At 33.6% G+C, this 21,980-nt stretch overlaps 3 protein-coding genes across 7 annotated transcripts; 2 read left to right on the top strand and 1 right to left on the bottom strand.

Annotated features, from left to right (window-relative positions):
• Window positions 1-5,160: 5,160 nt before the first annotated feature.
• Window positions 5,161-7,453, bottom strand: LOC105137300 (leucine-rich repeat extensin-like protein 1). The gene has a single exon (XM_011043036.1). It carries the CDS (start codon window positions 7,316-7,318, stop codon window positions 6,383-6,385), a length of 936 nt encoding a protein of 311 aa, XP_011041338.1. The 5' UTR covers window positions 7,319-7,453; the 3' UTR covers window positions 5,161-6,382.
• A 3,863-nt stretch (window positions 7,454-11,316) lies between these two features.
• On the top strand, window positions 11,317-16,765 carry LOC105137026 (peroxisomal nicotinamide adenine dinucleotide carrier-like). 5 transcript variants are annotated; one of them, XM_011042624.1, is made up of 13 exons: window positions 11,317-11,406; window positions 11,587-11,673; window positions 11,781-11,853; window positions 11,981-12,078; window positions 12,864-12,994; window positions 13,582-13,636; window positions 13,945-14,052; window positions 14,708-14,791; window positions 14,854-14,961; window positions 15,121-15,189; window positions 15,632-15,686; window positions 16,160-16,343; window positions 16,556-16,765. In XM_011042624.1, exons 2-13 carry the CDS (start codon window positions 11,593-11,595, stop codon window positions 16,563-16,565), a joined length of 1,056 nt encoding a protein of 351 aa, XP_011040926.1. In that variant the 5' UTR covers window positions 11,317-11,406; window positions 11,587-11,592; the 3' UTR covers window positions 16,566-16,765. The 5 variants fall into 5 exon arrangements, with proteins under 5 accessions (XP_011040926.1, XP_011041079.1, XP_011041238.1 ...); XM_011042777.1 differs by lacking the exons at window positions 11,317-11,406; window positions 16,556-16,765 and adding an exon at window positions 15,373-15,416 and having other exon boundaries at window positions 11,421-11,673; window positions 15,599-15,686; window positions 16,160-16,247; XM_011042695.1 differs by lacking the exon at window positions 11,317-11,406 and having other exon boundaries at window positions 11,423-11,673; window positions 14,723-14,791.
• Window positions 16,766-18,056: 1,291 nt separating this feature from the next.
• On the top strand, window positions 18,057-21,561 carry LOC105136947 (probable signal peptidase complex subunit 2). Its single transcript, XM_011042502.1, has 5 exons — window positions 18,057-18,245; window positions 18,337-18,488; window positions 19,175-19,256; window positions 20,983-21,125; window positions 21,230-21,561. The coding sequence occupies exons 1-5, from the start codon at window positions 18,144-18,146 to the stop codon at window positions 21,324-21,326; spliced, it is 576 nt and encodes a 191-aa protein (XP_011040804.1). The 5' UTR covers window positions 18,057-18,143; the 3' UTR covers window positions 21,327-21,561.
• Window positions 21,562-21,980: the final 419 nt, after the last annotated feature.

Below are 21,980 nucleotides of genomic sequence, written 5' to 3'. Positions count from 1 at the left end.
GAACACAAAATGTAAATTCTTAAAGGTATAACTCTAACTTAATTTATTAGGTTTGGAGTTTATTTTATAAAAACAGTTTAAGTTTTATAAATTTCACAATTATTAAAAATTTATATAATTATTAATTTTAAAATTTATAAAATTAATTGAAATATATCTAAACTAATCCAAATACCATATTAATTAAAAAAAAAAAAAAACAGAGAGAGTTATATCAATTAAAAAAAAAACAGAGAGAGAGAATGCAATACCCATGGCGATGGCGATGAAATTAAAGAATCGGTGCCAAGAGACTCAAGTAAGCAGTAAACTCCTGACTCCGCCTTCAATACAAGGTTGTTTAAGAAGCTTTACAGGTGATGACTTGGCTCCGGATTAGATTATATGCTTGATGACTAAAACAAACATGCTAAGATTCATACCTCAAAATAGTAAAAGAAAAACTAATCCGACAATAAAGAATCCGACAAATGACATGACTTCTTGAAGTCACCGCTCTACGTCGACGTACAACTGTTTTTGGTACTTTTAACTCTCTGTTTTAGTCAAAATCAAAAGTTAAAAACGAAGGATGATGGGCTCTCTGGTAGAATACATTGAAAGAGGTAAAGATCATCCCCATCCCACTTTAGCAGGGAAGCCAGCTTTATTTGCAATGACGTATGTCGTATATTGTGGATTTATCTAGATTAAAATTTTCCAACATCACGCAACCTTTAGCTCCAGGAGAAAAGGAAAAATTGTCTTCGGTATTTGAAATTACGGTTAAAATTAAAATTAAATAAAAAATAATTTAATATATTTGATTAAAAATATTTTTTAAATTAATTTTATAGAATAAATAATATATATCTATATATATATATATATATGTTAATATTAATAGTTTTAAATTTAAATATTATATATTTAATTACTATTATTATATTATGAAATAAATAATATTTTTATAAAATATTTTTTATTATTTCATTAAACAATTTATAATTTTATTATGTAAAAAATTTATCTGACAAGAACTATAGTTTTCATGATTTTTTTAATATATAATAAAATTAAATAAAATATTATTAGGAATAAAATTAAAATTACAATGCAAGTAAATATAATTTACTCTACACTAGTTTTTGAAAAAAAAATATTATTCTCGTAACAATATGAATAAATTTAATTCACTTCAAACTAGTTGTTTAAAAAAAATATTGTTCATGTTAACATGAACAATGCAAGTAATTATTAATTTATTGGACTGGTTTTTTTTAAAGAATTATTCATGTTAATAGTGAATTTATAATTTATTGTATTATTTTTTTAAAAAATTGTTTATATAAAAAAGTAAACAGTGAAGAATAAAAGCAGCTAAGAAATGCTTTGAAAAAACATGTGTTTTAAATGTGAAATTCACTAGATCCCATCAAAAATAAATTATATTTTTAACTTTACTAAATATTTGTTTTGATATAGTTATTTTAAATATAGAAATAACCACACACATAAACGGACACGAAACAAACCTTTAATACTGGCGTCTGGCGTAAACAAGAGCTCTTTTGATTTTTTAGCTAGAATTTGTAATAATAATAAAAGAAGCTTGTGCAGGACTCGTTTAAAATCATGAGGACTCGTTTAAAATCATGATCAGATCAATAATCTTGCAAGAATAATAAATAATATATTTTTGGAAAAGAGAAATTAATTTGATTGTTATTGTTTTGTGTAGAGTTACAAGATTCAATGAGATAACCTTGAAAAAATGTTTGGAAACATAAGGTTTATAAAAAAAACTTTAGAGAAAAAAAGGTAAACGGACATTACCGTCCTTTCCGTGAGATTTTGTATTCTTTCATAGCATATTGAAAAGGAAAGGAGAGCACAAAGCGCAAGTCATGGAGCACAAAACATCAAAGACAAATTGAGATATGTACATCTGGGTCCCTCCTGTAAAGTTAGCCCCATACCCCCACGCGAATAAATTTATTTTGCAATTGTGAAAAATTAATTGCTAATTGTCCATTTTTCAATGGTTTTTGTTAAAAAAGAAAAGGAAAGAAAAAGAAAACATGTGGGAGCTAGCATTGTCATAATGCTGCTTGCTAGTGCTAAATCCATGTAGATACTTGATAAATTATGTTGCCATTGACGGGCTATCAAGTTTATGAATGAGTAACACATGCTAGCCCACATCATCGTTAAACTAATCTCGAAAGCATTGAGGGAGGGTGCTTTAGCAAGTGGTAGCTCCTCCTCCTACTCTAATTGTAATTCTAGCCCGTGACGAAAGGATTGTTTATCTTATTTTTGGATAAGTGACTGGCACCAAATCCGTTGATGAGCATGATGAAGGTTATTTCATTTTCCAATTTGTTTCCACTGTAGACGAGAATTAGCATTAAAAGTATAGAATAAAGTATGTTAAAAGCACAGTCCAATAATTAGAAAAAAAGCTTTGTTTAAAGGATGGAATGATGAGACCAATCCCATTTCGAAGTGGGAAATTTTAGGCCATTGCAGCATCATCTGAGGCACCAAGAACTATGAGATCATCGCGAGGTCTTGAGCCACACTAAAAACCAGGAAACTCCTCCTTGGTGGCCTGGTATAGAGATACACCACTTATAGTCATTTATGCGAGCTATCGTTTGATTTTGATGTATCCTCTGACCTTATACTGAATCTTTTACCGTGCTAGCTAGTACTAGAGGTTTTTTTTTTTTAAATGGTAGGACTACATAAGGGAAGACTCTGAAACACCGCATTGTTTGAAAGTTCATCTCTCCAACAATGTATGGTGATATGGCGTTCCATGTATGAATTGACAATAGCATTCCGTCTGTTACACAAAGCTGTGAATAATAATAATAATAATACGCAGGAGTTAACATCATAGAATCCTTGATGAAAGATGAAGATGGACTTTTCTTTTTCTTTTTCTTTTTCTTTTTTTGGAACAGCAAGAGATGAACATTTTCTAATTCTTGTTTTCATTACAAAGGAAAAGAAACAGAGAAAAAAAGATGGGACTCTGATTAGATATGAATGTTTTAGTAGCAGTTATATAGGTCGGTTCAATGTGTTTTTTATATAAAAAAATCAAAAATATAAATTAAAAAATTTATATAAGCGAGGTAATATATTTTATAATATAAAGTAAGACATATTATGCTTCAATAAAATAATATTTTTATTATGAAAAAAGAAAAAACATCAACGCCCCTTAATTTATGCTAGAATAAAACACCCATCCTATTGAGTTTTTTCTAGGCAGTAGGTAATAGATAATAATAGCTTTGCTTTTCTCATAGATAGGTTTGTCCGAGACCTCCGAGATCCAAAGACGATAAAATAATGGTAAAGCTTAGACAAAGGAGTCGTTTAGGGCCCAAAAGGGAAGTTCAAGCTTAAGTAGACAACGAGGCATGTACTTTGTTTAAAGGTGGTGCGCTGTGCTGATATTAATATATACAGGCCCAGACAAGGTTTCAGGGTTGACCTAATTAGATCCTCTCCCTCTACCTCTTTTTAGTAGCTAGGGACCGACCACAGCTCTGGACACAGCAATACAGGCTACGCTGTCCTTGGAGTTCTGTGCTGTAATCTTTATTACCTACTTACCGTCCTACATGCATATTATAATAATCTATATTACCTACTTCCCTATCTATATCGGTCGGTTCTAGGGCCTTGTTTCCGTCCACTCAGGGCATCTTTTCATCCTTTCGGTGGGTGAAACAGAGAAAAGGAAAATGGCCTGTAAAAATGCGTTCTCATAACAGTTGATTATGTCGAAAAAAATTCTTCTCTCTTTATACATTTACTGATCTACACGTAGATTTGACTTGAAAATGTTAATCAGATTATTAAAACTCACACGTTCTTCTCATGTAAGATGCTTATACTGCGGGGGGAGAACAGTTTACATCATCAAGCTACTAGTCACTGCGGGGGGAGAACAGTTTACATCATCAAGTAGAGCTGAGACGTTAAAATGGTTTTGAATATAATGAAAGCTAAATGATTTTCCCTTTCCTGGACCTCTTTAAAGCAATGGTTTGATATAACAGCTAGGAGGGTTATTGGGCAGGCAAATCCATTTGTAGGCTGGCTTTGTGCTGTTCTTAACAATCTTATCCACCACGACCAAGGGATTGATCCTCTTCCCTACCTCTGGAAGCAGCGCATTTCACGGATCATACTCTTCCAAAAGAGAGATGATAGCGAACGGATCCAATAATGGCCAGATACCATCCCCAAAAACATTAGACCAAACAAGAACTGGGAACTTCGGATCATCACCAGACACAGAGATTGCAAGACAACGCCTGCAGAAGCACAAATAGTGAAACAATCAACCTCCAAGCCAAACTGATCCTCTGATTAATTCTTGTTGACAGTCAAATTGGCAATCCGTTGAGATTACGAAGGATACCAGCACTCCCAGGTCAAGATCTGCAGAAAGCAGGAACACAAAGATAACAGCAAAAACCACTGGCTTTCTCCGCCTGTAAGAAAATGCTGCCGCCTCAACTTTTTCTCAATTTGAGATGGCTACTGTCACAAATATATTTCTCCACCTGAACTCCTTCAGTCCAAATCAACATGGAATTAGGGATAACCATACTTTCTTACCTCCATTTTCCAAGAATTTATTCACTATACGAGCGTGTTTGTATTAGTGTAAGAGTGCGTGTGTTTGTGTGAGAGAGCTAAATTTTGCACCAAGATGCTTAAGTATATACAAATTAAAAAATTATATTCTCATTCATGTATGCTGAGATAATAATTTAACATGCTTAATGCTCGCTCCACGGGAGAAAAAAAATGAGAAAATGCCCTTAACATCTAATTGGTCAAAATAACAATCAGCTAGGACATGCACATTAGCATCACCATTCTATAACTTCTCAAAGAGTATTAGGTTGGTGTGCAGTGTACACAAAGAACAGTGTGGAAAGCATTAGGTTTAAAACCAAGAAAGATGAAGGATGAGTAGGAGGTGCCAGTGGACTATAGAACAAAGGACTATTGTAGGTACTGACAATGATTCTCAAAAATAGCACGACATAATGTTATATGATGATGAGATAAAATGCAATAGAAAAAAGAACGCAGGGAAAGGCAACTCTTAAAGGTCAAAGCACCCCGTCGGAAATGAGTCAAATCTCCCCTAACTTCATGTTGCCACGAGTTTAGTAAGTTACCAGATACAAGGTACATATATACATTAAGAACATTCCTCTTGGATAAACAACACGGTTTCTGCATTTAGTAATCTTCCAGTAAAATGAGGCTATTCAAAGCTGAACATATACAGAGGAATCGCGAAAGAATGGTGATGTGATGTGGAGAGGAAGAGTGCAGACCCACTGATGAAAGCGAGAAGGTGGTATGAAGAAGAGGAAAACAGCTACCACTGAGCCGCGCATAAACTTGTATGAAGTTGCAGGCAACAGCAGAGTCAAGCACTACAGCAGCATTATTCAATAAGGATGAGCAGATGAAAACAAAACAAACACTTTCTCAGATAATCTCAACATCCATATTGCTTTGGTTGTCAGCGCCACTACAACATCTGTATCAGCATTACTCTGCTTTTCTTTGACTGAGCGCACAATCAGCTACTAGTTTGCTTCTCTTCAAAACTAACCTTTCATGGTTCGCGAGAAATAGAGGCACAAAGGGCATTCAGAAAGAGACAGATGGAAGGAAAGAAGAAATATCAGAAGCCTTATATAATGCATCAAACAGTTGATTTGATCACTCAAAACTTCTAGCACAAAGTTAATGATCGACTTCCTTCTCCCTTCCCCTCTCAGCAAGCACAGGTCTCAAAAAGAAGTAGGAATTTAGTTCCAACTCCATGAAGAGAGCGGATAATGAGGCAGGCCTTTGAACAAGACAAATATTTGACACGTTCATTTCGCCCTTCACATTGCAGCCGCCTCATTTGTTGTTCAAGTTTGAAACCAACTAGATCAATGAAAGGGTGTAGGATGCCACTAACAATCAAGAACATCAGGCCCTAGAGTTGCCAGACTAATTAAAAGTAATCCAAGCATCAAAATACACGCACAGAGAGTAAATCAAAACGACTCAACTCAAACCGAAAACCTGAACCTGTAATAATGTGGAGTTATATTACAGGACTTGCTTAGTAGCTGAACTCAATCAAACTCATGTACATACAGAATAATTATCATGATTCCACTAAAATTAACCATCATATAGATGCAGCAAAAGCAGATAAAAGCAGATTTTATTCCTTCCAATACAATGTTGAAATCTCGAGCAGTAGCACCCAGATTAACCATAGATTGATTATACATATATAAACCCGTGGAATGACAAACTGAACACGGTAAATAACTCCTCACCAAACCACAATTTAACATCCGTAATCAGCACGATAATCACTATAATCGTCACGCGTAGAGAGATCATTCTCCACTTTCTCTGCGATTTTCTCATCCTCGTGTTTCAATCCCTCTTCCAATGCAAGTCCACCTAGAGCCCCAGCAACGGCACCCACAGCCAATCCCGTTCCAAACCCCATACTCTTCCCTCCTTTATGCCTCTCCCTCTGAGTATCATAACTACCATAATCAACCGGCGCAGAGGGCCCACTGCCGTAGCTACCCATCGTCCGATCAAAAAAGGGCCTTGGCGGCGTGGGTGGCGGCGGCGCAGAGGAGTGATATCCTGGATAATACGGAGGAGGGTAGGCGTCGTGGTAGGGACCATAATGCAGTGCGGATGGGGGAGGGGGGGAGAGCGACGCTGGAAGCGCCATAGACAGGCGCCTATAGTCAGGAGGTGGTGGGATAGCAGCGCCACTGTAATAATAGCTCTGTGGAGCGGTAATTCCGTAAACTGGCTGCGGCGGTGGATGAGGAGAAAACGGTCTTTCACGCACACCGAGTTTGATTCTGATTTTACCCTGAGGGCGACCAGAGGGTCGGGTTAGTTCAAGAGTCCGGACCCGGTTTGAGTCATCGGGGTCGGATAAATCTTTTAATGCGACCCGGAGAGTGCCAACGAGGGGTTTGGGGGTTTCGCTTGGCTTGGAATGGAAGATTTCTAGGGTAAGGAAGGAGTCGCGAAGAGCGAAGGTGAGAGGGAGCGTGAATCGCTCGTTCCAGACGGGTCGGGTCGAACCGGATTCGTCGGACTTTGTTGAGAGTCTGCGGCTCGGGTCGACCCAGAAGACTGCGTAAGGTTTGAGGGCTCCAGTTTTCCAGTTTACGTTTTTGAGGTGTTTTGCAGAGATTATTGTGAGGTCGAGATCGAGAGGCACTTGGGGTGGAGGGCGAGAGGTGGCCATTGTCGGTGATGCTAACGTGCGCTGCGAGTATTGGATATGGTGTGAGCGAAGAGGAAAGGAAGACTACGAAGGACTTTTACGCGTGCAAAAACATTATATTGGCTCAGTTCAGACTCTGCGTCTTTATTTTTGTTATTACAGACAACTTTGAGTTGATAGATGTAAAATTAACCTTTTCCAGTGTTTTTAAACCAAGTTTGGTGTTCGATCCGATTCAAGATATAGGTTATGGATCTTGATCTGATTATCGAGATTAATTTTATTTTTTTATAAATTAAAATAATGTTATTTTAATAAATAATTAAAAAATAATTAATAAGTTGTAATTAAATTTTTGACCAGTTTAGCTAAATTTTTAATTATCTTTATTTTTTTATAAAATTGGACTGATTTATGATTTTCAAGTTGACCCGCCAAAGTGTACAGGGTTTTTACCTGGGAAAAGTTTTCCTAGTGGTACATTTTTCTCCTGTACCGTAAAACAATTTTGTCGGGTCATTTTATCTACTGACCTCGTGTCACTTGTCCTCTTTTCTTCAACAAACCTTTTATTTTTTTATTTAATTTACTCCATGGATGACAATAGTTACACTTTATTCTCATCCTTGATTTTTTCTTCATTTTAGCGTGTTGTCATATCTAATATTCTTGGAAAGTTTATGATAAATGGTTTCTCCAATAAACTATCGAATTTGCTTACTTAAAAATATAAAAATATGAATTGGAGTATGGTCACAAATATAATAAAAAATAGAAAAAGTAGACGAGGAGAAGTTATCAAAACATTCCACGTATTTTTTTATTAATAAAAAACAATCTAATTGAAATCCATAAAACTAAGATCTCACACACCTAAAATAAAATAATCAAGATTTATTAATTTTTAAATATCTAAGATTATTAACTACTTGATTAAATACTAGTTAATTACTACGTGTAAAACAAAACAAAAATTGAAGCTTGTTAAATTTAGAATATTTAAGATTATCCCTTTTTTAAAAACTAAATAAGTAATCTTTTATCTTAAAAACATTATTTCTTATGCCTTTCGCTTTACTATGTCTTGCTCCGGCATGCACTTATGTCTTCTATTCTTTACTACGATCACGTTTTGGTCCCTCTTTGTTACATTTGATTTTGTGCTGCGATCATGGATGCTCGAGAGAATTTTGTTTTAGAAAGCAGACATTCTTTTATCATGGGATTTACATAATCAAAGCTTCAAAAGTAGTCAGATAAAAAACAAAAATGCAGATGCCTGGAAATAAAAGGTAAAAAAAACGGCTCCCGATCTGCCGCTAAGATTTCTCTTGTCTTCCTCGTATTCTGCCTGGATTTTAATAACAGTAACTTGATTCTCTACTGTATCTATGACACAGACATTATGTGTAAAAATTAAAACCTTATCATACATGGTTCGTAATGTGAATCGTCTTGAATAATTCAACTGATCGCAAAAAAAACAACAGTACACGCCAATAATTGCTTATAAGTTCAAATCTTGTGTGTGCTTCTACAGCCTATAAGTTCAATCTAAAGTTCCAGACAGGGATGCACATTGCACAGTCGAGTTCTTGACTGTGGATTGCTTCTTCTTTTTTCTCTCTCTGGCTTTTACACTCTTGTTCTTTAAAGGGTGTTTGGTTTTTATGATTCAATTGTTTTTTTTTAATGTTTTTTAAAATATTTTTTAAATAATAAAAAATACCATTTTAATTAATTTTCAATTAAAAGTTATTTTAGCAAAACCATATTTCACTAGTTATCAAACACATTTATAGTCTATTTAAGAACACAATAAATATTATTTTTTAAAATAATTTTTATTTAAAAATATATTAAAATAATATCTTTTAAAATTTTTAATATTAATATAAAAACACTACAAAATTATTTTTAAAAAAAAAAAACACAATCATGTAACACGTTTGGTATACAGGTGTGCATGCACGTTCGGAATTTACTTGCGACACGTTCTCCTCATTATTGCACTTTCCAATCCACGCGAGTGTAAGTTACGTCATGTTAGATATGCGAAGTGGGCCTATTTCTATTGTTCATTGTTAGCACTCCATTAATTGGCAATGGATGTGGTACAATACCGTGAGCCAATTTTTAGATTTATTGAATGTTTATTTTTGTATTTTAAAAATATTTAAAAAATATATAATTTATTTTTTAATTTATTTTTTATGTGTTGATATTAAAAATATTTTTTAAAAAAATTATAATAATATATTTTAAAAAATAATCACTATTACAGTATCAAACCATTTTTAACATCAAATCAAAAAAGGTCTTCCTTTACCCCATGGTTACTTCTTACAGTGTAATGTAGTTACAAGGGAGATTAAAGAGATGAGAATATATATAAAACTATTTTTTTTTCTCGAAACAACTATTGGTATTTGCTCTACAGAAAGAAATAGACATGAAAAAAAATTAAAACAACATTTGTTTAACATAGTTGAAGATATTATTATATAAAAAAAGATTAAGATGGAAGTTGGTTTTCTCTTTGAGTAGCAATCACTCCTAAAATAATATAATTTTTTATGTGTATTAAATTCCAAGACAATTTCTAATTAAATTTTCTGGAAATTTTAAAGAGACTGAAAGAAAAAATATAAGGGAAAAGTACTCCAAAATCACCTTCTATCAATCTGACAAAATAAACTCTGTAAAACAAATCTAAGTCAAAATATGATATATCATCATTGAACAAGTACTTTAATTGACATCCATAACGAAGTTAATTGCTAGACTTTGAATAATCGAAATATTTATTTGAAAAAAAATACAGGCATTGATTGTTCAAACCATGACATTTTTTTTATTTTTTTTCCAGTCATTATCTCTAAAAATAATCAATAACATATATATCATAAAAAATTTAAATTAAAGGTTTTTATTAAACATGGATTCATTAATTTCTCTTCTCAAAAACCACATCAATGCATCTTTTTTCTTCTATGATGTGAAAATAAGAAAAATAAATGTACATGCTTTTAAATCATTGATATTGAATACACGTGACAGTCAATGGTAAGTTATCCAGCTTTCCATATGGCAATATAAAGCCTGTAAAAAGGCTTGCCCAAGAGTTACTCAAGGAGCTGCACAAGCTAACGACCTATGAAGACCTTATAGATTAGGCTCTTGAGCTAACAAATAATGGCTTCCATAAAACTACCAGCATGAATGAAATGAAATTACAATATGCCATGACGAGGAGAATTTACGCGAAGAACGACATGATGCCATTTTTTTAGTTGTTTTTTTATTTAAAAATATATTAAAATAATATTTTTTTATTTGTTAAGAAATAATTTTTATACCAACATATAAAAATAATTTAAAAATATTAAAAATATATTAATTTAAGATAAAAAATAAAAATATTTCAATTTTTTTAAAAAAACACTTCTAAAACTAAAAAACAGTTCTGCTTACTCATCTCGGAAAATTGACTTCCATTCTTCAAAAATACAGAAGACAAAAATAAAATTACGAAAACAAAACAATAATAAGAGTTTTCTTTGTCCACACTAACTCCTGCACGAGGTTTTCTCAAAACCTAGTTAAGATAATTTTTATGTTAATATTATGTTAGGAATTATTCTTTGAAATATATATTTTTTTGAGACATGTTTAAATAATATTTTTTATTTTTTAAAATTTATTTATGAGATCATATATTAAAATAACTAAAAAAATATTTAAAAAACTAATTTTAAATAAATAGCATTTTTACGACATTGTCAAAGACTTGACTTAAGACACGCAATCATTGATTCAATAATTTTAAAAGGATAAAGTCCCCAAAAGAGCAAAAAAAAAAAAGAGAGGATAAATTCCGTAATTCAGACAAACGGCAAAAAGCCACTGGATATACTCCGTAATTCAGACAGGATATGAGCACTTAAAAGGAGGACAAAACGGTAAAAAGCCATGGTCTCAACAACCCAAACCGTCGCTGCTCCTTTGCTTTTCCAAAACAGATTAGGAAATAAAACACGGGCAGTCTTTGAGAGCGCCGGGCAGCATAAGCATTTGCGAGCTGCTTTCTGCAGTGAAGACGGAGATCAGTATGTCGTTTCTAACAAATATCTCCTTCTTAAGAGGAAGGAAAAAAAAAAATACATACACGCTTCTTTCGTACACTCACTCGTTCTCCCATTTTCTCTCCCAAATTTAGATGATCTCTCTTTCTTTCATTTTCCTCTCTGCACTTTCCCGGGAAACTAAAGAAAAATTTCCCCTATTAGATAGACATGTCAGACGCTTTGATAAGTGGACTCGCCGGAGCTGGCGGCGGGATCATAGCTCAGCTTATCACATATCCTCTTCAAACTGTAAACCTCACGATCTATTATGCTCTTTTGAATTTTGTTTTTGTTTTGCAAAAAGAATTGTTTCTGTTAACATCCGCTGTTAATTATCAATATTTGATAATGTGCAGGTAAACACTCGGCAACGAACGGAGCGTGATGTGAAAAGGCAGAAGGGGAAGCATGTGACTATTGAAGTGTCAGGTTCTGCGCTCGATTTTCTTCTCTTTTCATATCTGTAATTTATTATTTGGCTTTCACTGTCTTCAAAATTTTGATCAAGTTATTTCTTATATTACTAGAGCTTTAATATTCTAGTTTTGAGTTTTAGTTTTTCGATTGAATGATATGTGGGTAATCAAGAATGAAGGATGCGGGCGATTGTATAGCGGATTAGCGCCATCAGTAGTAGGCGCAGCTTGTTCTCAGGTAAAGCCATTTTAGCATCTTAATTTCTCTTTGAACCTTCGTTTTTCTTGTTAGCATGGATTAAATAGTTTCAATTTTTATTTATTTATTTGTTTGGTTGCCAAAAATGTGGTGGAAATAGAAATTAGAAGCCAGAGTTTGGGAGTTTATAATAGGTTGGACTGCAATTTGTTTAATATGATAATAGAAATAAAGTTAGGCATGACACGCAGAGATTTGCAAATTGTTGTATCTAATGGCATAGTTCAGTTAGAGATAAAGCATTATGATTCTCAATGAAAATGGTGTGTGGTCCCCTGGACACTGAAAAATGTGCATTCAATGCTGTGAGTCTGTGACTTACTGTACATCTCTCTCTGCTACTCCCATGTTATAGTTCTAAATTCTAATAACCATCTTTCAGGTTTTTAACTTCCACTATCAGGTTATCTTCCTAAACCCAAAATCTCAAATCACAGTCAATCCATAAAGCATGACCCGTGCAAGGAATTTAGATTTTTAAGGACTGATTACTATACACACGAAACTTCCAGTGAATAAAAAAGAATATTATTTTAAAGAAAATTTAATGACTTAAAATCAAAATCCTGTTAATATATGCGTGTTTGTCTGGGTGCAATAATATTGTTCTTGGACATTTAATTTGTGTCTTCTATTTTTCCTTGGTTGAGATTTTTAGCACCGCCTTATAAGTTCTGCATTTGATCATTTTGGCTTGCGTAATTTTCACCACTTCTTTTGCATTGTTTTGTGATCTCTTATTTGCTTTTATTTTTATGATACAGGGTGTTTACTATTATTTCTATCAAATATTCAGGGATAGAGCTGAAGCTATAGCTCATGAACGGAAGATGAATGGAATTGGTGATGGATCAGTTGGGATGTTGTCATCGCTTGTGGTGGCTGCCTTAGCTGGGTAATTTACTTTGTTCACAAAGTCTGTATGGAAACATTTCATTGTACCTGTGAACTATAAAAGCATTTATGGTCCACAGGGTTGTACCAGCTGCAACTATGCATCATGTTCACCCCAGTCAATCATAAGGGACAATCAATCATGCTAGCTTATATCTGTGTTTGATAAGTGTTCTGTACATGCTGAGGCCAATTTTTATTTTGAAGGGTTTCTTCAATTCTAATACAGTGCCTATTACAATGATAGCATTGCAATGTTACTGTGAACGGCTGCAAGGTTGTTATCATTTGCAAATGTGCCATGCCCACTTCATTCAATCATGGGGGGACAGTAATTCTCAATTGCAGAGCTCATGTCTGTGTCTGATAAGTATTGTGTACATGCTTAGGTCAAATTTTGTCAGGGTTTCTTCAATTCTAATTCACTGCCTATAACAGTTTAGCACTGGCTTTAAAAGCTCTTGTACTGGATCGCAAAATGAAAACAAGTTATTACGAATTTCATTTGCGCTTTGAACCATGTTTTTATTTAAACTCTTTGCTCATTGTGACTCTTATGATTTCTTGTTTGATGCTTTCTTTGTGTAGGTGTACAAATGTGCTGTTGACAAATCCCATATGGGTAGTTGTCACTCGTATGCAGGTAAAGAGCTAGCTGACATCTTCAGTTTCAATCTTAAATGTTATAGTGAACTACGAAGTCTTAATCTCCACGCTGATTGTCTAAATATGCTTTATAGCATGGAAATAACACAAATCTTGCCATCTGCTGCTTAGTCAAGTCTTCATTCTTAAACAGCTCACTCTTTTTTCTCTGTTTGGTGCCTATATGTTGTACATGTAAATGTGACTGTTTATAAAACAGGTATTCAAATATAAAACTCAATGAAAAGCAAGTTTGTTGCTCTACTTAGTTTGATATTTGAAATTTAAACTACTTTTGTGTTGCAGACTCATAGGAAGAACTCAAAGAAGTCTCAGCTTAGTCACTCATCCATTGCCCCAGCTGAGAAAGTATTAAATCCAATAGAACCTCCTCCATACAGAACTGGCCACACGGTAGGTGCAGTTAAATAGCAATTTATGGCTCTCTTTTATTTACTCATCTGAAACTCGAAGAACTTCCTATTATACTCTAATACTATCAAAGTGCAGTTGAAGTTAATATATTAGGTGGAGACTCTTTCTACTAGATTTATATTGCCTTATTGCATGAGCACATAACTAAATAATCATAGTCTGTGGTGGTGGATAGCTACACAAGCATATGCAATGCTGTAATTCTGAAACTGAAGTTATAAAAAAGGATAATGAAGGGGCGAGTTTATCTGCTAATGAATTGTGAAAGTCTTAGATTTCAGCTACGAAAGTATAGGTTCAAGTCTTGAGAATGCCATCATCATGCAAAGTTATTGAATAATTGGACTAACAAGAGAAATTACACATGTGCTTTTCTCTCCAAGCTTTAAAAAGCAGCATTTGTTGGGCTGCTGGTGATTAATGAATTTTTTTTTTTAAATAATTTCATCAATAAACGTGCTTATTGATTCATATTGTCACTGTAATTTTATTTTATTTACATGTATGTGATAATTGCGGTAACTCACAAAAAAAAGGATGACTTTAGTACACATATTTGTGGTTTAAATATGTTCTTCCTTATTGATGGGAGGCATAATGCAAGAGTTTTGCCTTTGTGTTTTCTTTAATGAAGATAATGTTTTTACAGACTCAAGAACTCTATGATGAAGCAGGAATTTGGGGCTTTTGGAAAGGTGTTTTCCCAACATTAATCATGGTGCGTAATAATTAGTTCTTAAATCCGTTGATGATTATCTCTGATTGCCCTGCTACTTGCAGGTCAGCAAACCTTCAATACAATTCATGCTTTATGAAACTATGTTGAAGAAGCTGAAGACAAATTGTGCCTTGGTTAAGCAGGGTGACACCGGAGTTAGTGCTTTGGAGGTTAGCTTTCCTTTTGTTTTCCCTGGTTCTTGATCTCCCTACTTCTTATTTGTTTCATATTCCCAAGCTGTTATTTCAACAATCACATAATTGTTTTGCATCCTTCCTTTTATAGTAGCTTGATTTAATAGCTGAATAAATTGCCTGGTTTTTTGCCAGATATTTCTCCTTGGAGCTTTAGCAAATCTTGGAGCTACTGTTGTAACATATCCTCTTCTAGTGGTAAAGGTGATTGAAATGTTATTATGGGATGCTAAGGCTACAGAGACTTGAAAACTGATTTACTGTGAGGGTTTGCGACTGAACTCACAAAATGCTTCCTTCCTTCGCTCATCAAAACTAATAATTACCCCGTGACTTAGACACACAGTAACTAAAAGTTTAATGCGGATTCATCGATTGTTGTGTCAGGCTATGGAAGTTATCAGAAAGCTAGAAGCAGAGAGCTTCTACAAGTAATTTTATATCGACCCTTTTCTTAGAATTCAATAGTCACATGGAGAGAGGAGAAAAACAAATATGAAGACAAAAAAGTAAATGATAGAATCAAACATTTGGTCGGCAAAAAGCCAAATGTCCTTTCATTTGTTCCAAAAAATTTGTGCTCGTCAAGTAGATAACCAACTTTTGTTCGTAGGGGACTGCTCCTTTTCCCTCGCTGTAATTTCAGTCGAGGCTTCAAGCAAAACAAATTACAAATGGAGACAAAAGACATCATTATGAAGGTTTGAAGTTTGAACTATTTTTGTGAATTTTAATTACCTAATAAATTATGGAACTAACATGCTACAACTACCTTATCTATTGGCAAAGCCTTATACGTGATGGACTTGCAAGGTCAAAAATTGTAACATGTGATGGATAGTGATAAATATTGTGCCTTGATTTATTATTTATGTCAAATAATTATTTTAATTTTAATTTTATATTATTTCATATTAAATTTTTATCAAATAAATAGAAATGTTAAGATTCGAATTCGTGACGCTCGATTATTAAAGATCTAATACTATAATAAAGAACCATCACAATTTTAAAATTTAAGTTATTAAATAAAAATTTTAAATATAATTTATATTATTTTCTAATATACTATTTAAATAACTCTATATTTTTATTAATTGTATCTCCATTAGTTTTAAAAGTTTCTCATGTTCTTCTTTTATGATCTTTGTTCTATTCTTTTCCTTTAATCTAGGTTCGTTGGACGCTATCCTTAAGACGATTCGCTATGAAGGGTTCCATGGGTTCTATAAAGGCATGAGCATGAAAATTGTGCAAAGTGTTCTTGCCGCCGCTGTTTTGTTCATGATCAAGGAAAGAACTTGTCAGGATGCTCGATTTTTGCTAACCAAGGGAGGCATTAGTACAAGCAAAACAAGGCCTACCTAACCATTTAGGTGGTGACCAAGTGGTAAAGACTTGGGATTAAGGGGTTTGCTCTCTCTGTGGTTTCAGATTCGAGTCCTTGGTTACTTATATGATGGCCACTGGAGGCTTATATGGTCGTTAACTTTAAGGCTCATGGGATTAGTCGTGATGCGTGTAAGCTGGCCCGGACACCCACGTCAATCTAAAAAAAAAAAAAAACAAGGCCTACCTGAACGTAGCCTCGTCATTACATTTCTTCTCCTTATGGTTGTTTCCTTGGTGTAGTCAATTTTTCATTTAGCTGGATGCTAGCATTATTAGGTTCCCTCTTCTAAATAAGTTATTGAAACCAAGGGGAATGCTGCTAGCTTTACCCATCATCATTGAAAATAATCCATCATATAGGCAAGTTTATAAACTTGAATTTTAGGTTTTGTTTGATATGATTTTTGCAAAATAATTTAAGTTGTTTTTTAGCTTTTGGCTTGTGAAAGAGTCACAGTTGTTTGGTTATAAATAATTTTTTACTTGCATCAATAGTTTGTTATAATTTTTTTAAAATTTAATCAAAAGTTAAATTTTTTAAACTATTTTACTTGTTCTATATCTTTTCTTCAGAAAATATATTTCTTCGATTTTTCAATTCCACTGTACTAGATAATGCATTCTCCTCACCGATTCCTTGTAGAGGTGTTCTACATTAGCATTTGTTTATTCTCCCAGTATAAAAATAAAAGACAATAGAAATATAAATATATTTAGCAAAAAACATGTAAATATAAAACTAAATTCATTACTGTAATAATTTTAAAATTATTTTTTATATATAAAAAATATACAGAAGATATATCCAAATTCGGATAATCCTTCTGCCATGTCAAAGATCCCTAACCAAAAATATATTTTTGCATCAATTATTCTAGTAAAAATTCACTCTCCTTTTTAACCTTATATCAAAGTCGTGTTATTAGAGGATAAATTTCGTCATTCAAACGTGAAGTGTAAAATTTAACTTCCAAACAATACTTTTTACCACCTCTTACTTTTGTCTCAACATGCACATCAAATAAGCATTTATTTTTTACCTCATCAATCATTATTAATAATTTAATTAATTTTTTCCTGTTTTTATTAGCAATTTACTCTTCAATTTATTATATACCCAATATCCTTAAAAAACTACTCGTATAATATATAATAATTATTTTTATGATAATTCATCCCATTTTTTTAACTTCCCACCAAACACCACTTTATTCCCATTCACCGTGTGATCTCATGAAATGTAAACTTATCAAAAACAAATCAATGGACATCCAGTCTTGGGGAAAGAGAGTACACCATCAAACCCGTCACTACGGCACCGTCTTACTTCTGTAAATCACTAACAAGCACGCTAGACATACCAGGGTATAATTTAATATATATTTATTTTTGTGTTTAAAATTTTATTATTATTTAAAATTAATTTTTTTATATTTTCAAATTATTTTAAAACACTAATATTAAAAATAATTCTTAAAAAATATTATTTTAATATATTTTTAAATAAAAAATACTTTAAAAAATAATTAACACTAAACTTTTAAACACTTCTTATAAGCTATACCCGTTGAGCATCGTATTCAAATATAAATAAATTTTAAAGAATAAAAATATTATTTTAACACAATTATTTTTTAAAAAATAACATTTTCCAAACATTTAAGCGCTCTTTAATATCATAATCCTGTACTTCTCACAAAGACAAACACACTTATAAAAAAAAAAAAAAAACCAAATCTATCTGTCTCTCGCTCGCTGACGAAAAAATGCAAGAAAAGAAAACGGAAATGGCAAACAAGAACGCAAAGAAGGCAAATCTCTTAGATCACCACTCAATCAAGCACATTCTGGACGAATCCGTCTCCGAGGTAACCCACTAAACAAAAACCCTAAACCTCCTCTCCATAGAATAATTGATTTCAATTTGTTAATTGGCGTTGTTTTATTTTTGAGTTGTAGATTGTTATAAGTTGTGGACATGTAGAAGATGTGAGGATGAGCAATATAAGGTTGTTCTTGGGGACAATTATTATAGTGATTGCGCTTCTTGCTCAGTTTTACAACAAGAAGTTCCCTCAGAATCGGGACTTTTTGATCGGATGCATCGTATTATATCCTTTTTAATCAGTGATTTTATTTTACTTTAGTTTGATTTTCTTTTTTATTTTATTTATGTTTGGTGGCTTACAATTTTGTGGAATGGAGTTGTGAAATTCAGTAATTTATGTTTCTCAGGTTTGATAGTTGAAAAAATTGTTGTTTTCTTTTTATTGTTCAGTGAAATAAATTCTTTGCTGGTTTATGCTCTCCAGTGCCTCTGTCTGGTCTAGTTGGGGTTGAGTTTTTGTTAATTTTCTAAACCAGGGTGGCGTGAATTGCGAGATTTACAATCTCAAACTCCTTTCTTAAATTGAAATTAAACAATAATGAGGTGAATTTTTGGGTACCATATTCTTAATGTTCGTGAAAGTGGATGTTTTAAACAGAATAGTTCCAACGTTATTGATAATCCTCCCATCATCACTTTTCTATGAATCTCAGTCATTGGATTTTTGGGATCCGCTCATTCAATGGATGTGATTTTTCAGAAAGAGATTTTCGAGAAGCACCGTTTTGTGAAAATAAGCATTACCCTTGTAAGTCTATAGGGTGTATCTTTTACTACTGTTCACTGAAAAATCACTGGTTTGAAAGTCCTTATTTTAATTTTCATGGCAAACAACTGCGTGGTTGTGTTTGAAAGGAATTGATTGGTAACATGTTAAACTCTGATTTGTTTAATCCTTGACCCTGGCAAGTATATAGTCTTCAATGGATTGTTGCAGCTGATCATCCACTTAAAAGAGAAGAATGCCATCTTAGTTACTTATCCACCCAAGGTAAACCTCTATCCTTTTTGTTACAATAGCTGCAACTATTACATGAAAATTCACATGCGGTTCTGCAGATATTTAGATGTTGATATTTAATGTCTATTTTGCATCATGTGATGGCTGGTTACATGGGATAATATTTAGATGTACAGATGCAAGTTCAATACTTATTTTTGGTACAATATTCAATCAACACCACCCCTGCCATCATAAAGGAACTCTTTTTTTTTTGTGGTGTCCATGGTTCCATCACTATTAGCAAAAACATCTCTTGACCTTGGGCTAGATTAGACTTTGGAATTTGAGCTAAGCAAAAGTTCCCCCCCTCTTCCTACCAAGTTGAGCCTGAAAAGCTATTGTTACCTTTTGTCAAATGGTCAACTTTGGATCCACTTCTTCTTTGTACTAAGTTTAGAAGCAGTTATTATAATTTTTAGTCCATGTCTCCTGCAGATATTCATGTGACTTCTTTCCCCTTCATCTTTGTTGATATGTCTGTATGCATGTTTGTAAGTTTTTTGATAGCAGCTTCGCATACTACTCATTTGTCGTTTTTGCTAAGCATTCTATCACTGGCTGTCTCTGTCTTTTGGGTTGTTTTGGTAGACAACCCCTCTCTTTGTGGTTACATGCATTCTTTCCTTCTCCACCTTGATGAGTTCATAGGCATTTTTTGAGGTTTTTCGCCTTTTCTGTCACTGTGAGGAGTGTGTATTTCAGACTGCAATTCTTCTTTACACTTCATGTTTCTCTTTTGTCTCTTTTACTATATGTCTACATGGGTTGAATTTTTAGGGGAGAGAAGGGAGGAGGATGAACTCATAAATATTGTTCGAGAGCCTTTTTTGATAGGAACAGAGAGACCAAGGGTTGGGGTGGGGTCTTTTTGCTTAGAATGATTTTTTTCATTTTCTTTTTTATGTAATTTTCCACTGGAATAAAACTATAAAAGCCATTATTTGCTACAATCATTAAAGTGCTGCTGGACGTCTCCTTTCATTGAGTTTCTCTTGCACTGCTAAAAAAGGAATGTGAAGGTGGGTTGCTCTTTTCTTTTGTTTCAAAATATTGAGAGCTATGGACTGGAATTCTTCTTGACTTTCTTATTGACTAGTCACTGTATTTCTGAATTTGAAATTCAAGCTGGGGTGATATGCTTGTCAATTTTGTTGCATAAATTCATGACTGACCACTTTATCTTAGACTTCACTGTTTTCCACGATCTATTTATCCATTTGTGTGTTTTGTAATATGGTGTCGTGGTTTTGTCAAAGTGTGTTTATGTTGAAAGGGCATCAATTTGATTCTTTTTCGGGTCCTTTTTGATGGTTTTGACATCTTCATATCAAAACTATTCAAATTACAAGAAACTGTATTAATGCCTTTTAAGCTTAAATACACTTTCAAACGCAACCTTTTAAACCATATAATCTTTATGCATAAGTTGCCCCTTATAATTCCTGACCAGAAATAGTTGTAAGATTCTGTTACTGTACTACATGCTTCATTCTTAATATGCATATTCAGTTAAATTTTGCTTTGCTCTGGCTTTCATGTTTGTCTATGGATTTTGTCTGACGTTTTAGGTGTATTGACTGCCATAAAATCATACTTGTTTGTGATTTTCATCAGCTTAAGTTTCATTATTTCGTGCCAATGCTGGTCAATCTATCTCCTGCTTGTTGCCCCTTAATACCCCTCTCGCTGCCCTAATATCCTACCTTTTGTACAGGGATCTTACACCAGCACTGGTTTAGTCGTCTCTTCAAAATTGCCAAGATTTTCTGACAAGTACACACTTAGCATAGCTAGCGCAGATCCTAAGTCAATTTCTGCCGGGAAACCAGTTCAGATTACCAAAAGCATCACCCAGTGGTCTCCCCCTCCCTTCTCTCACACACTCAAAAATTTCAGATTGTTCGTGTTTATGAAATGCACCGTGTATTTCACCATATTTATTATATGCCACAATGTTTCAGGTTCACCAAGGATGGAGTTTTGGTGGAGGGCCTGTTCTGGAAAGATGTTGAAGCACTGATTGATGATTATGCAGCAGAACCAAAGAAGAGCAAGTGATTTACCTGTTTAACAGAATGTGACAGTTGAATTGTTAGATAGATAGTGCCTTGGTAATATTGGGGTTCGACATAGATGATCATCGAGATTATGGTTGTTGTCTTGGAAATTTTTTAGCTAAACTAATTGATTATGTCTGGCATTATCTTTAGAAAACCATCTACATCGCAAGAAAATCATTGTTGGCAGATGAAATTGTGTATTTGGTATTTTAGGCTTTCTGGTTATTCTACAAATATCTATGTGGCCGCCTCATACCTCACTGTAATACTAGACATTCAGCAAGTAGTGTGCTGATGTGCTTTAAGGCCTATGATCCTCGTGTTATGGGTTCAAAACTTCTGCAAAATTGGATGCGTTGATTTGCTTCCTCATTCAGTAGCCCGGAATGAGGTCGCGTTCTTCTGAATTGATTGAAATTGATCTCGGATCGGTGAGCCAGTCATCCCATTGCTTTACTTGATAAAGCTCAAGCCAGTTCTTAAATTGTATTTGAGAGAGTAGTAGTTATTGTTTTTAAAGTGACTCCGTTTGAAAGTTCAGTGCTGTTATAATGACCTTTCGCCGCTCGAGAAGGCATTTGAGAATATGCCATCTATGGTCATTCTATTGTACTATCCTCTCCACAGTCGATATCAAAATTGTCGATATTAA

This window comes from Populus euphratica, unplaced genomic scaffold (genome assembly GCF_000495115.2).
Source record: "Populus euphratica unplaced genomic scaffold, PopEup_1.0 scaffold1.1, whole genome shotgun sequence".
Classification (NCBI taxonomy): domain Eukaryota; kingdom Viridiplantae; phylum Streptophyta; class Magnoliopsida; order Malpighiales; family Salicaceae; genus Populus; species Populus euphratica.
Note: the sequence above shows the minus strand (reverse complement) of the source record. Positions and strands in the feature narration are given on the sequence as shown.